The sequence below is a fragment of the Solanum stenotomum genome, unplaced genomic scaffold (assembly GCF_019186545.1).
Source record: "Solanum stenotomum isolate F172 unplaced genomic scaffold, ASM1918654v1 scaffold23673, whole genome shotgun sequence".
NCBI classification, from domain to species: domain Eukaryota; kingdom Viridiplantae; phylum Streptophyta; class Magnoliopsida; order Solanales; family Solanaceae; genus Solanum; species Solanum stenotomum.
Window position 1 is genome coordinate 144587 of NW_026027624.1, and position 14515 is coordinate 159101.

Here is a 14515-nt window from a genome sequence, read left to right on the forward strand (position 1 = left end):
GAAATTGGTTTTAAAGAAACTTGATGAACAAACAAGAATTTAATTCATTATCTTTCAAGGACAGTGCTTGGTGCACTACCAGACATATGGGTCCCATAATCATCACTACCTCCACCATTTTACCCCACCCCCTACTCCTCACAACCCCCATCTATACATTCTCTTCATCCCCTGTAACCCCATTTTACTCTTACACATTTTCTTGAAATTTACTCACAGATTCTTGAAAAAACCCCTTTTCATGGAACCAAGTCTTAGTGAAAAAGGTGCAAAAATGGAGCAAGATTACAATATGGGTATTTGTTCTGAGGATGAAACAGAGCTTGAGTTGGGGTTAGGTCTTAGCCTTAACAGTGGGGGTGGGGGTGGTGGGGTGGGGGGGAAGACTAAGAAGTCACCATGGGGTGAGTATGGTAGGATTTTAACTGCTAAAGATTTTCCTAATGGATTTTCAGCTAAAAGATCCATTAGTGGTGGTGTTTCTGGTACTAAAAGAGCTGCTGATTTTGCTGGTTCTACAACTGAGGTTGGATCTCCTCCTACTGGTGCAAGGTTAGTATTTCATATTTTTCTCATAAAAAATGTGTTCTTTTCTCTAAATTTAGTATTTTTCTTGCATTTATATCATGTTTAGCCATGGTGGTATGTTTAGTTTACTCAAGAAAGTGTTTCTCTCAGAGGGTCTTAGTGATTTTAGGTTCCTATGTAAAGTTTCACTTTCCAAGAATTTCATAAATTTTCATAAAAATGTGTTCTTTTCTCTAATTTTAGTAGTCTTTTTGCATTTAGTTCATGTTTAGTTTACTCAAGAAATTGTGTATCTCAAAAGGGACTAAATGATTTTAGGTTCTTATGTAAAGTTTCATTTTTTTTCTAGGATTTTTGTTATGTGTTCCTTGGATTTGTTTTTGCTTTTGTTTTTTGCTGGTTCCTAAAGCAGAGTTCTTTTCTTTGATTTTAGAGCTTTTACATTAATTTTTATGACTAACAATGAAGTTTAAGTTTAGTTTACTCAAGAAATTGTGTATTCCTTGAAGGGTTTTCATGATCTTGAAGAAAAGTTCTTTCCTTTAATATTACAACTTTTTTTTACAATAGTTTCATGTTTATCTATGAAAAGTTGTGTTTAATCTAGTCAAGAATAGATTTTTATTGTTGAGTATATATTCCTTTAATTTGTTTTAGCTTTTGTCTTTGATGAGTTATTAGTTTAATTTTTTAATTACTGGTTCTAAGAAGCTGGCAGAGCATGCATCACCTTTGTTCATCTCATTACCTTTAATCTAAAATCTGCCAAAAAAGTTGCTTTTGGTTGCCCTGTCATTATGATAGTCTATCATTATATTCCCTCTAATCCTACTTTTAGTGCAACTTTGATAGTTTTTGACAATTTTTTTTTTTGTACTTTTTAGAAAAGAAAAAGAAAACATTTTGCAAACATTCATATGCCTCTTTCCTCTCTTTTTTTCAACTCTTTCTTTTGACTTGTTCATTTTAGCTAAGATTACAAAGTTCATGAATTTGGATTCTTGATGGATGATTGAGTATATAATTGATGATTCATTTATTTTGATTTCTGAAAGCAGTCAGGTTGTGGGATGGCCACCCATAAGGGCATACAGAATGAACAGCTTGGTTAATCAATCAAAGGTTCTAAATGCTGATGACGACAAGGGAGTTGGCGGGAACGATAAGAAGGAGCACTCGAAGAAGAAAATCAATCACGGAAACAGTAAGGATGATGCAGCTTCTGTTAAAGAAAAGGGGCATCTTGGTTTTGTGAAGGTGAATATGGATGGTTTGCCTATTGGAAGAAAGGTGGATTTGAATGCTCATACTTGCTATGAATCGTTAGCCGAAACCTTGGAGGATATGTTCTTCAAATCTACCAAAAGTATGGATTCTGTTTCAAAGTTTACTTCTTGTTTTGTTACTTAAATTAGCTCTAAAAACTAGTTTGCTCAGCCTTTGGCTAGATCAAGTGTAGTTATTTGTTTCTCGTGTGCATTATACTTCTACACGGGCGTGGAGCACCCCATGTTTTACGGTAGAAAAGGGACTAAATGACACGAATCGGTTGTATGCTTTGTGATGTTTTTGTTATGAAGTGATTGTTGATGTTCCATTTTTTTTATAGGCGGTGAAAAGGAACAAGCAACTAAGTCTTTTAAGCTCTTGGATGGATCATCTGAATTTGTGCTCACATATGAGGATAAAGAAGGAGATTGGATGCTTGTTGGAGATGTACCATTTGGGTAAGAAATTCCCTTAATTATTACTATTTCATAGTTGCAAAAAGCATCGAAATATTAGAAGCCTAAGTTTTCATCAAGCCCCACAAACCAAAAAAAAGTAGAGAATATATAAGCAAACATGAGGTATTGATGATCTCAATTCTCAAGTATATATATTATGCATGGTGCTTTTGGTGGACCTAATTCATGAAAACAAATGATCACACCTTCATCTTCCAACGAGGAAGTACAAAAATGAAAACGACTAAAATAATAGGCATAAACTATCAATATTATGGATACGTGTAGTACATCAGTAGCATGGAGAAACACCATCTACCTTGATGTGGTGAGATATATGTGATCCTTCCATCCTTAACTAAAGGTCTCAGACCTGAGTCCTCAGGGAATGAAGAAATTCTTGGTAGGTGTGTTTTTCCCTAAACGGGCCCTACACGTCATGAATAAGTAGCATAGAAAGTATGATCTACATTTATGCTAAATCAAGTTGTTATCATTTCTTGCTCCTCACTCTAGTTCTTTATATGTTCTAATACTTTCATGTGTTATAGGATGTTTCTCAACACTGTGAAAAGGCTAAGAATCATGAGGACTTCTGAGGCTAATGGACTTGGTATGTACATAACCATGCCAAAAGAACATACTCTACCTCTCCTTTTGTTATATTGCTCGAAAACTCTTCAAAAGTGCTACGGGGTGCAGGGGGTCGTCTGTCGGATCCTCCAAATCCAAAAGTAGTGCATTTTTGGAGAGTCCGAGCAATATAGCCTTTTTGTCATTTTGTTTCCTTAGCTCTAACACTAGTTATTGGTTTATTTTCAGCTCCAAGAATCCCTCAGAAACAAGAGAGACACAAAGGAAAACCTATCTAAATATGCTTGGTGCAAGGAACATGCTTGGTAAAAAAAGTTTGGAAGAAACAAAAAGTAAAACAGAAATAGGGATAATGTTACTTTTTTCATGGTTGCATTTTTTGTTTTGCACCATTTACTCTCCAAAAAATGCCCCACTTTTGTGTTTTTTTTTTTTTGGTTTAGGTCTCAAGCCCCCTCATATAGTTGATACACCAATGTTTTTGCCCCAAAATCTACCTACCTTTCTCATGATGTAAATATGGGAATGCTATTTTCCTCTTTTTGTGTGTTTTGTGTTTGTTGCAAGAAATTCTATTTATTTATTTGTTTATTTTAATGTTGAGTTGATCAATCTCTTTTTGTTTGGTGGTATATAAGATAATATATTATAAAGAATTTGCTAGTGGTGAAGTCATTAAAGACACTAGATGTTGAAAGTTTTTATCAAATCCTCTATTGTGGATTCTGTCCATCATTACATGACTGAAAAAATTGAGAATTTAAGTTTGAGTTTGTGCATAGTCCTATCATGTGCTTTGTGCTAAAGTTATCTTTCAAGATATAGTGCATGCACTTTAACTCTACAACAACATACCAGTATAATCTCGTAAGTGAAGTCTGACAAGGGTAGAACATACATAGATGAAAAAGAATCGATAGATAATAAATAAACAGAGTGAAAGAAACAATCATGTAGTGATCCTCTACTCTTTTACTCAACCTTTAGGCCCTTCTACTAACGGTATGTTTTTGGTAAGCTAAAACTGTGTCATGTCCTATCTAATCGCTCTTCTTCAAGATTTCTTTGGCCTATCTCTCTGTCACCTTACGCCTACCATATTCAATCTCTGACATCTCCTTACTGTACCATAGTGCAAGTTAACTCAATATTATTTAATTCCTAACCCTCTAACCCTCCAAAAGGGGGGGGGGGGTGAGTAGGGTTAGAGTGTCATTTTTATCAAGAATGACTTTTGTCTCTATGTGTTTGTAGCTTTGTCCCTCAGTAATTTTATGTTCCATCAAAATTAGCTCCTTTCTTACTAGTAGACATTTTTCATGTAAAATATATTATTTCCTCCTAAACACAAGTATATACTATGTTTAGTTTGTCTAATCACATAGTAGTTTAGATAAGGTTGGAATACTAAAAAACAAATACACTACTATATATAAATTTATATTCTTATGATGAAATGATTCTGATTATGACTAATGTTAGTCATTCTAAACATAATTTATTTCATTGATCAAGTGACAACTGTATTCCAATACTCCTTGTGGAGTCCATGAAGAGACCAGATAAGTATGGTAAAGTGTACTTTCATTCGATGTTTATATTAAATTAATGAATATACACAATATAAGGTTACGTCTCGTGTGTTATGTGTATACGTAGATACCTCGTCTTAACGCAAAGGTGAATAATCCATCTCACGATTTGAATTTGTAACCTATAGGCTACATAAAAATATTTTTATCGTTGCTTCAAGATTTCCCTTCCGTTAAATGATACAAATACTAACTATAGTAAGTTTTTATTTGTATAGTGTTTCTAGGAGGTTCCTAACATAAAGTATAATAAACCTCATGCGCTATCCATTGTGTTTGTTCTTTTTTCTCCACTTTATCCTAACAATAGAACCCTACACAATGATGAAACTATTTGAGTTCAGATCTCAGTCACCAACTATTACGTGTCACTTCCAAATTGTCTTAAAAAAAGATCATCAAAGTTTTTTTGGTTTCCCAGGTGTCCAAATCCAATGAGCTCGGACTAAATACGAATTGCGCACTGCAAAGCTCGTTCCGAGATGGTGCTCCCAATAAAATTTTCTCCATACCTAGAACTCGAACCCGAGACTTTTGGTTAAGGGTGTAAACATAACTATATATAATACTTTTTTTTTATCTCTAATATAAGAGGGGAAATTGCAAAAATAGGAATTCATTTAGGCAATAGTTACTTATACATCTATGATAACATAAAATTAAAAAATAGACTAACTTGTGTTGATTTTGGTACATGGTGATTTACACAAATAGGATATGTCCATGCTATCAACATGTTATCAGAACAAGTAGAAGTCGTGGAGTTGAATCTCATCCCATCGACATAGTATTGTCACGTGTGGTTAGAGAAAAAGAGTACAATAGAAGTTATATCGAGACATTAATCTTTTAAATGATACGATTCAAAAAATTCAGCACGTCTTTACACTTTCCACAAGCAAATAAATGTAACTACAGCTAAGAGTACTTGAAAAACCTGTATTTTGTCACTGAAATCAGAAACACAAACATCTTCAGGTGTACATTACAAAGAAAAGTTCAAGCTTTAGCGCGTTTTAACATGAATAATCAAGATTGTTACTGCAGAAAATCTCGAGGATCAGTAACTTGACCAGCTAATGCAGATGCTGCAGCTGTATATGGAGATGCAAGATAAATTTGACCTTCCTTTATAGCCCATTCGCCCCAGGAAGTTTCTGTTTGTGGTTGAAACACATACCTGGAAAATCAAATTGTTCGTTGATCAGCTCAATGTTGTTCCACATTGCTATAGCGCGATTAACACTTTTCATATAAGTAACTTGAAGACTCTCAATCAAAAAAAATGCACTAGCATTGGTGAAGCTTGCCTGAGGTTCGTTCAACCGAGCATGAGTGTCTCTAGGGCCACCCATACAAGCACCACAACTAGGACTTGCTGGTGTATCGCAGCCAGATCTGTGAGCATGTTTTGCCATCAGATTCTGGAACTGGGATAGTATATAAATCCATCCAGACCTGAAACATTGCAAAGTTTTGTATCATATGGTAACAAATGGCTATCCATTAACCGGAGGAAATCTTATAACGGACAGATAATTTGTGATTGTTTTTTAACCATATGGTATGCCACCATGACATTCATGTTGTATATAGGTGTGTCTGAATCCGGCAGAACAATACAGTAAGAGCACAAACCTTCTGCGTAGCAGGGACGAGAAATGTTGGAACTTTGACCTTCTTTCCCTGTGAGGATGCAAAACTCTGTTAGCCACCAAAGATGCAACCAAACAAGAAATCTTAGGGAGAAATATGGTAAAAAAGTCTGAGAAATATCACATCCCAAACTTCCACCAAGAAGCATCTAAGCACGGTAAAGATATGACACCTGAGATTAATTCAACCCCATAAGCTAGTTCACGAGGGAAAGATTACCTCAAGTCCATGTATGCAAATCACCATTCCCCAACCAACATGGGACTCTAACCGACTCTAACACCCCTCCCTTCATGCAAGCCCAACAGGAGTGTGGAACGGGAGCCCATACGGGGATGAACCTGACTCTGATACCATGTAAAGATATGACACTAAAGCCTAGCTCAACCCTAAAACACAGACACCTTTAGGTGTAGTACTGTACATAGCTTAACAAGCACAAAATACTTATTCAGCTATAAATCAAAGGAATATGATCTATTTGGAAAGGTACAAGGTATGCATTTTGAGGGACTCTTGTGCATCAACAGAATATACATGTATACTTTTCATATGCATAGTGAAATTATTGAGAAAGAGATATCATCTTACTGATGCTAGAAAAACTTTGGCAGCAGCCATGAAGTCCTCTGCCTTTCCACCGGTACAAGATCCAATATATACTCTGTCAATCTTANGAGGGATTCTTGTGCATCAACAGAATATACATGTATACTTTTCATATGCATAGTGAAATTATTGAGAAAGAGATATCATCTTACTGATGCTAGAAAAACTTTGGCAGCAGCCATGAAGTCTTCTGTTTTTCCACCGGTACATGATCCAATATATACTCTGTCAATCTTAACATCTTCACATTCTCTTGCCAAAGCACGATTACCAGGAGAATGAGGCTAAAGAGTACATGCAAAAAAATAAATAATAGGATATTTCAAGCAGACTTAAATAAGTGCATGGCGTCTTCTTAATCTACGAAAATGTGTTTGTTTGAACATCAGAAAAGCAACATCTGTGCTATTCGATAGGAAAGGAAGTAAACGAAAAGATTGAAAGTACTTTGCTTTTCTTTAGTAGGGAAATTTGGAAAACTTATAAAAGAAGAAAAATATAAATATTGAAGATCATATGCACAAACGAAGACACTTATGATGTATATATCAAAGTATTAACAGCCAAATTATGACCCACCTTTGCTACTAAGGGCTCCAACTTTGAGATGTCGAAATGATACTCCGCAAGAAATCTGGAATTTATGGCAATCACCTCATAAGTCATAATGAATATCATCTTAGCATACATGCTAAGCTATTTCTTCAACAAAGCCATGATGCATCCGTGTTTACGCAAGGTCTGGGGAAAAGCCTGCACCCCAAGTGAGTGTACCCTGACACAAGCATCAGTGGCTGATTCTATGGCTTGAAACCGTGACCTAAAAGTCACACGGAGACACTTTTAACATTGCTCCAAGGCTCTCCTTCATAAATGAAATTGGAGACACGTAATGGTTACGAAAAAACACGAGTGGTTATATACCAATGTCTTTTGTTTTGGATACCTGGCTTGCTCATCCCTGTAGACAGGTTCATAATGCACAGTAGTCTTTTCCTGTGACGGAAAAACACGAAAGATGTTCATAAGCAAGAGAACTGGTCTTATTTCACTCAAATTAGAAGATGAAGGGAGTAATTAAGACATCTACTCATATGTTGTTTTATCATAAGCAAAATACCTTAAGGTAGTCATATGTTGTTTTATCAGCAGTATGTAATTGGGAATTTCACCATCCTATACAAATCTGATAGTTGGAGGAACCTGTATTTCACAGTAGATCTATGTGAGAGCTGCAGGAACCTGAAACGCGGGGATCTAAAGAATAGAATTTTCAGCATTTCAATGAGCTTGCCTCCTTAAATGACGACACCATATAAAACTTCAGGTAGATAATACATACCATATATGTCAAATGAGACATGGACATGCGATCCACGCTAAATTAACTTAACTTTGAGATATTCATCATAGGTATATATCCTTTTTTTCTACTTATACTCAATAACAAGTATATGAATCAAAGGAATGTGGTCTCTGGATGCGAACTGAAAGCACAGTTTTACATGTGGTCCAAGTGAAAATCAAATACAATAAGAAATAGGATAAAAGTAGTTACATACCTTGAGCAAAATCTTTCCAGTACCCAGAACAAAACCTGAATCAGTATTTCCGATTCCAGATGCAAATTGACCGAATGCTCCTGCAGTACATGTATGCGAGTCTGTACCTACTAAAACCTGCAGACAAACCTACAAAGTCAAAAGAAGTATAATGGAGGAGAAGACATATTAGGATTTTTGCGTGTGTAGCACAAACTTCACCTCTCCTGGTCTGCAGTGACCTTCTTGGGCAAGAGCAATGTGGCACACTCCTTTGTAATCTGGATTAGCCTGTCAACATATTCAGTCCCACTATGTTTTAGTTATAAAATGAAACAAAAGCTCGGAGTTACCCATAATGTGTTGCTAAGGGATATAAACGCAATATCATACCTGGAAGTTTCCGAGGTCCTTAATGTCATAAAAGTACTTAATATTTTGCTCATTGCAGAAGTCCCTCAGCGTGTCTACATTATGGTTTGCTCGTTCATCAGCTGTGAAAATGTAGTGATCGGGTATGACAACTACTTTTCACGATCCCAGACCTAAGATATGAAGAAAACAAACAATCCCTGGGATTATTAGAGTCATAGAAGTGTCCCAACAGGAAAATCAAGGTCTGTTCAAGTGAGGTTTTTACTAGATTAGAATTTAGAACAGCATGGTACTCTGCATCAACTTTTCTCAGTACCTCAACTATGAATCACCGATCCTGTGCAGATGCTTCATTACAGGGTATATTGTATAGTTAAGTTACTGCAGAAATTCTACTTTCCTAGGTGATACAGAACTCAACTAGACACGATCGAATGCTTGCCCTCTTTATACCATGAGCTTGGGAGTTCAAGTTACCAAGAGGGAAATGTTCGAGATATGAATGATTTTAAGTAGAGACACAAAAGCATCCCTTTTCAACTTGTCACACAATTTTTCAGGAATGAGGAGTAAGATATTGAATCATATCTTTGGAGACATCAAACTCTAACTTGCTCTTGTTTATACATGAAGTTTCCAGCATTTTCGTCAATTGTGAATGTGCATAAACTAAAAACTCCGAAAAACCTATAAACATAAATCTCTAACCATATATAACAACAAAGATGAAACTCAACTTAATTAAACAATATGGCCATTTTAGCATACCTTGGCATTTTCTCCAAATTCTCTTTTAAATACTCCAATAGCACCAGGCCCAGTAATATCATTTGTCATCAAAACATCAACATTGACCCACAAATTCTCACCTGGAACCACATGAAGCTTCTCAGAAGCCCTAGCCAGCAACTTCTCAGTCATAGTCATCCAACTCTTCACCTAAAAAAACAAAAAAATCACAATCACAAGCATCAAGTACCATTAAGCTATATGGGAAAGTTTGCAACTTTATTCCCCAAATATGAAAAGGAGAATTTTTTTTTTTATCATCGTGGTGTCTAGGTCAACTTTCTCGCACCTCAACTAGTTTCATGGGATACTTGTCACCTCCCACTAGTAACATGTATTCTGTCTACAAAGACTAGGGCAGATGGGAAGAAATCACCTCGACTAATTCCACGATATACCTGCTATGCTGCCACCTCCCACCACCAATAGGTATCATGTAACTCTGTCCACTAAGACTAAGATGGCTGGAAGAAATCACCTAGTGTTTTTTTTTTATAACCGTGGTGTCTAGGCCAGCCTTTGCGCACCTCAACTAAATCTACGGGATACTTATTTCCTCCCACCAGCATCACATATCGGCTAACTGTGTCAACTAAGGCTAGGGCAGATTGAAAGAGATCACCTATTGTTTTTGTTTGTGCTAGAGTTTGAACAATAGACCTTAGGGTTCTCAAATTACTTCATTGATCACTAAGCCACACACGTATGTATATGAAAAGGCAAACTTTATTAGTATAAATATTTGATAGAAAACAAAATAAACCCAACTGAGCCAGTGGTGGCAGGCATTCTTGAACTTGGCTGTGTGATCACAGAAACAATTTTCTTGGAAAATTTTCTCCTGGGTCTTTGAGTGAGAAACTGATATAGAGGAGAGAAATCAGATAAAGACACGACATTCTGCACATAAAAGAGAAAAAAACAAAGTTGGATCACAGTGATTTTGATCAATTCTTGTGAAAAAAAAACTGATTTTTGCACGAACAGGCATACCTTGCTGAGAAAAGAAGTAGAAGCTGGTGGAAAAAGAAGCCATTTCCAGTAGCAGAGAACACACTTAGCTTCTGAACTGTCCTTTGTGAATTGTAGTAAAAGATCCTGTATGACATTTGTATATAGGGACAAAATGCATGTTGTTGCTTTTTGACCATTACTTCCTCCCTTCGTTTCAATTTTTTTGTATGATTTTGACTTGACACACAAAATTTAAGAAAGAATAAAAATGCGTGAGGCAAAAAGTGACTAGTATAGCTGTTGAATGTTGAAATAAAGAATAATAAATGATCAATGAAGTATAATCTTACCAATTAGATTTTGATACTGACAGTAAAAAAGGTCCTTCATTTTCTAATATTGTACAGTTTCTTGATCAAAGTAGATCTAAGATAGCATTATGTATCAGCCGCCTATAATATTATCACTCCGACTGAATTATATTCCAAAATGCACTGTTCATATGATCGATATTTCATTCATATTGTACTTTCGAGCGTGTCTCATGCTATTATTTTTATTTTGACACGTTTAAAAGTTTTTATGATTGTCTTATAGGTTATTATAGGTTAGATGTATTTATAGATTCAGCTATATATACATGTTGAATCCTCATAGAGGGTTAAGCTAATGTCTCTTGACTACATGCATACACAAAAAAGGACGCTACTAAGAAAATCAATCTCACACTCTTCGAGTTGGAAGGGGAGGTGCTTACCAACGGAGTAACTCCCTCTTGTCAAATAGGTACTTTCACACACACTTAAATTTAACCACATTAATACCATAAGAGTTACTTGGATAATAGAAAAGATCATGCACCTAGCTAGAATAATTAAAAGACATATGAATCAAGACACTTAACATTTATGAAGTCGAATAATGATTTCCATCTAGAATGTCTTTACCTGCTTGTCCAGTTCCACCTCGCTGTGCGACCACGACCACCATGGACAGAAGCACCACGTCCTGAGCCCGCCTGTCCACCAGCTCTTTGAGTGTCAGCAGCATCAGTTCCAGCTCGTTCCACACCAAATGCTCGACCTGCCTGATCTGGTGCCACACCATGTGCAGTCTCTTGAGGTGATACATCCACCAATCTGTCAACATCGGCATCAGAAAGTGCACCCACTGCAGCTGTCCTGACAGCAGCTGCACCAAATGTTGCAGGAGTAGGAACTCCCAACGACTCACTGGCGTTCACAGAACTGGAAGCACTGTCAAAAACTATCATCCCAACACCATCTGAGTCGAACACAACAGTGCACCTTGTCCCTGGAAAGGACGAACTATAAAAGGGCCTGCACCCCAGTTCGAGCTCATCAGTTCTCGGGTCCAATTCTTTGTCCAACATGTGCTTAATGTTGATATCATAATCACCCAACACCAACTGTATGAACTCACTCTCCTTTGAAGTGAGGTTCTCAATGTACACCTCACACAGTGCATTCAACCCAACCTTAGGTAATGTTTCACGAACACCCATCACCCACGCGTATGCTTTGGTCATTTGATTAAGCTTCAATGTGGCATTGATTAGTTGAGTAGATTCAAGCTCGATTTTCCTCAATCCATGCACCACAGCCCATGTAGTGTTCCTTGAAGCCGAGTAAGGCAAAGGATGCAATAGTTGTGGTCTGAGAAAAGAAGTATCACCACTTCTCATACAACTTGCCATTTTAACAACCATGTCCTTCAGCTTCCCTCCAAAAGACACTGGATGATACAGTTCTTTATTCCATACCACTCCTGCAGCAAGGAGTTGCTCTCCTCAACATCTGACTTCAACTCCTTGTTCAGTAGATTCAAGTTAAAGAACTGATCGTTCAAAGTATCATCAGAAGGGCAACCTACCTTACCAATGGCACCTAATTGTTCTATTATGTTGTAGCAACTCATTCGTAACATGTTACTCAACAACAAATCCACAACCACACACTTACTAGTACTATAGTACCTGCTGTTTCTCAGCACGCCGGGGAACTGTTCTGCCAAACTCTCAACAGCAGTGCTAATACTATAGCTTCGAGGATAACTCAAGGTGAAACAACTCTGCTTCCCCCATCGAGAGACATCACGCAACATCCCGGGTATTCCACGGAAGTCTCTTATCACCTCGCGTAAATCATCAAGAGTATGAAACTTGATTGCTATATTCAGCAGGTTCATCCACATCATATCAGGACTACCATAATCCATATCCTGTGGGAATTTGTAACTTGGATCATCCGATGTAAACGTAACATTATCTTTGGACATATATATATTATTGTAAATGTTTGCAGCACCATATCGCCTTGTTGGATACTCACAAGACATCTCGACCAATAGAGACACCTCATTCGGTGAAAAATGGGCCACGTCAACTACAATATCTTCCATCATCAGCAGATTCAATTTAGAATCTGGCGACACACCAGCAACCAACTCTGCTTTAATATCATTTTTCTTGTAGTTATACACATCTGATATGACAGCTAAGTTAAATGCCATTAACATCAAATATCCCTTCAAGAACATGTGACGCATGTCAGGTTTTAGTGCAAGCTTCTCACAAGCAAACATCATAGTTACGTCCGTTAAGCTGGCAGGCTCAATACCTGCCATCACCACTTTGTTATACAACGGGGCATTCTTAAGCATTTCCAACCCACTCCTGCCAGGGCAGAGGACTCGCCTTGCCATAGGGGCCAACTTAATTGTATCCTCCATCAAGAATGTCTCATCATAGGCTTTCATTGATGAGAGATTCCCTTTCACTGTTTCACATGTCCCTTCACCACCCTTTGCTTCGCAAGAGAAGCTGAGTTCAACTTGAACCCGACATCCATGCCTGGACAACGAAATTTCTCTACCATATCAACATCTCTCAGCAAGTTTTTCTCACCAATGCCAATAGTAGACAGTTCCCAAGAATTCAAGTCAATATCAGAGCTCCCATCTTTGGCAACCATCTTCCAGTAGATCTCTTCGTGATTTTGGACACTCTTGATAAAATCAAAGACAGTCTTAAAACTAGACATCTTCCTTAGTCAGCCCTACCAAACACACAACAGTATGAACCAAAGCTTATAAACGTTTAACCATAGTTTCCCAGAAGGGCTTATATAGGTGTTAATAGTATTCTAGAATAACACATATTAAGTACTTTCACACATACACTTTAATCTTGCCACATTAATAATACCATAAAAGTTACTAGATAATACAAAAGGTCATTCATCCATGCACCTAGGACAGCTAAAAGACATAAATCTAGACATTTTTTTTACCATTTTCAACATCTTTCATGTGCTGTTCAATAGGAAAGAAAGTTAACCAGAAGCTAGAAAGTACTCACTCCGTCAGCTTTCACGCACCTCGACTAAATCCACTGAATACCTATTACCTCCCACCAACAACATGTACAAGCTAACTTTGTCCACCAAGGATACCTATTACCTCCCACCAGCAACAGGTACCAGCTAACTTTGTCCACTAAAGCTAAGACCTCGACTAAATCCACTGAATACCTATTATCTCCCACCAGCAACATATACCAGCTAATTACTTTGTCCATCGAGGGATACCCATTGCCTCCCACCACCAGCAACATGTACCAGCTAACTTTGTCCACTAAGGTTAAGACACTACCGAGGGATACCCATTGCCTCCCACCAACAATAGCTACCAGCTAACTTTGTCCAATAAAGCTAAGACAGATGAAAATAAATCACCTAGTGTTTTTTTTTTGTGCTAGAAATTGAACGTGAGACCTCGGGTCCTCAACTCACTTTATTGACCACTAAACCACAACCTTGGTATAGAAAAAGGCAAACTTTATTATAAAATAATTAAAAGAAAACAAAATAAACCCAACTGAGCCAGTGGAGGCAGGCATTCTTGCACTTGGCTGTGTGATCACAGAAACAATTTTTTTTGAAATAAAGATAAGGTAACACGATATATATGATATTTCATTCATATTGTACCTTTGAGCTGTCTCATGATTGAGCTATAAATATATATCGAGATCAATTCTTTATCCCTCTACGGACGTGGGACTTCTTAACATCTAGTTGCCGGTGAGATTGACTGCATACCTCAAAAAGAGTGGTAATTAATTTAAAAA

General features: G+C 37.1%; 1 protein-coding gene and 1 pseudogene across 2 annotated transcripts; one reads left to right on the forward strand and one right to left on the reverse strand.

Annotated features, from left to right (window-relative positions):
• The first annotated feature begins 180 nt into the window (after positions 1 to 180).
• Positions 181 to 3452, forward strand: LOC125851246 (auxin-responsive protein IAA13-like). Of its 2 annotated transcripts, none has more exons than XM_049531026.1 (5): positions 181 to 552; positions 1584 to 1894; positions 2138 to 2255; positions 2807 to 2868; positions 3078 to 3452. In XM_049531026.1, exons 1-5 carry the CDS (start codon positions 242 to 244, stop codon positions 3125 to 3127), a joined length of 852 nt encoding a protein of 283 aa, XP_049386983.1. In that variant the 5' UTR covers positions 181 to 241; the 3' UTR covers positions 3128 to 3452. The 2 variants fall into 2 exon arrangements, with proteins under 2 accessions (XP_049386983.1, XP_049386984.1); XM_049531027.1 differs by having other exon boundaries at positions 189 to 552; positions 1587 to 1894.
• Positions 3453 to 5294: 1842 nt separating this feature from the next.
• Positions 5295 to 12082, reverse strand: LOC125851275 (3-isopropylmalate dehydratase large subunit, chloroplastic-like; annotated as a pseudogene).
• Between the last annotated feature and the right edge of the window lie 2433 nt (positions 12083 to 14515).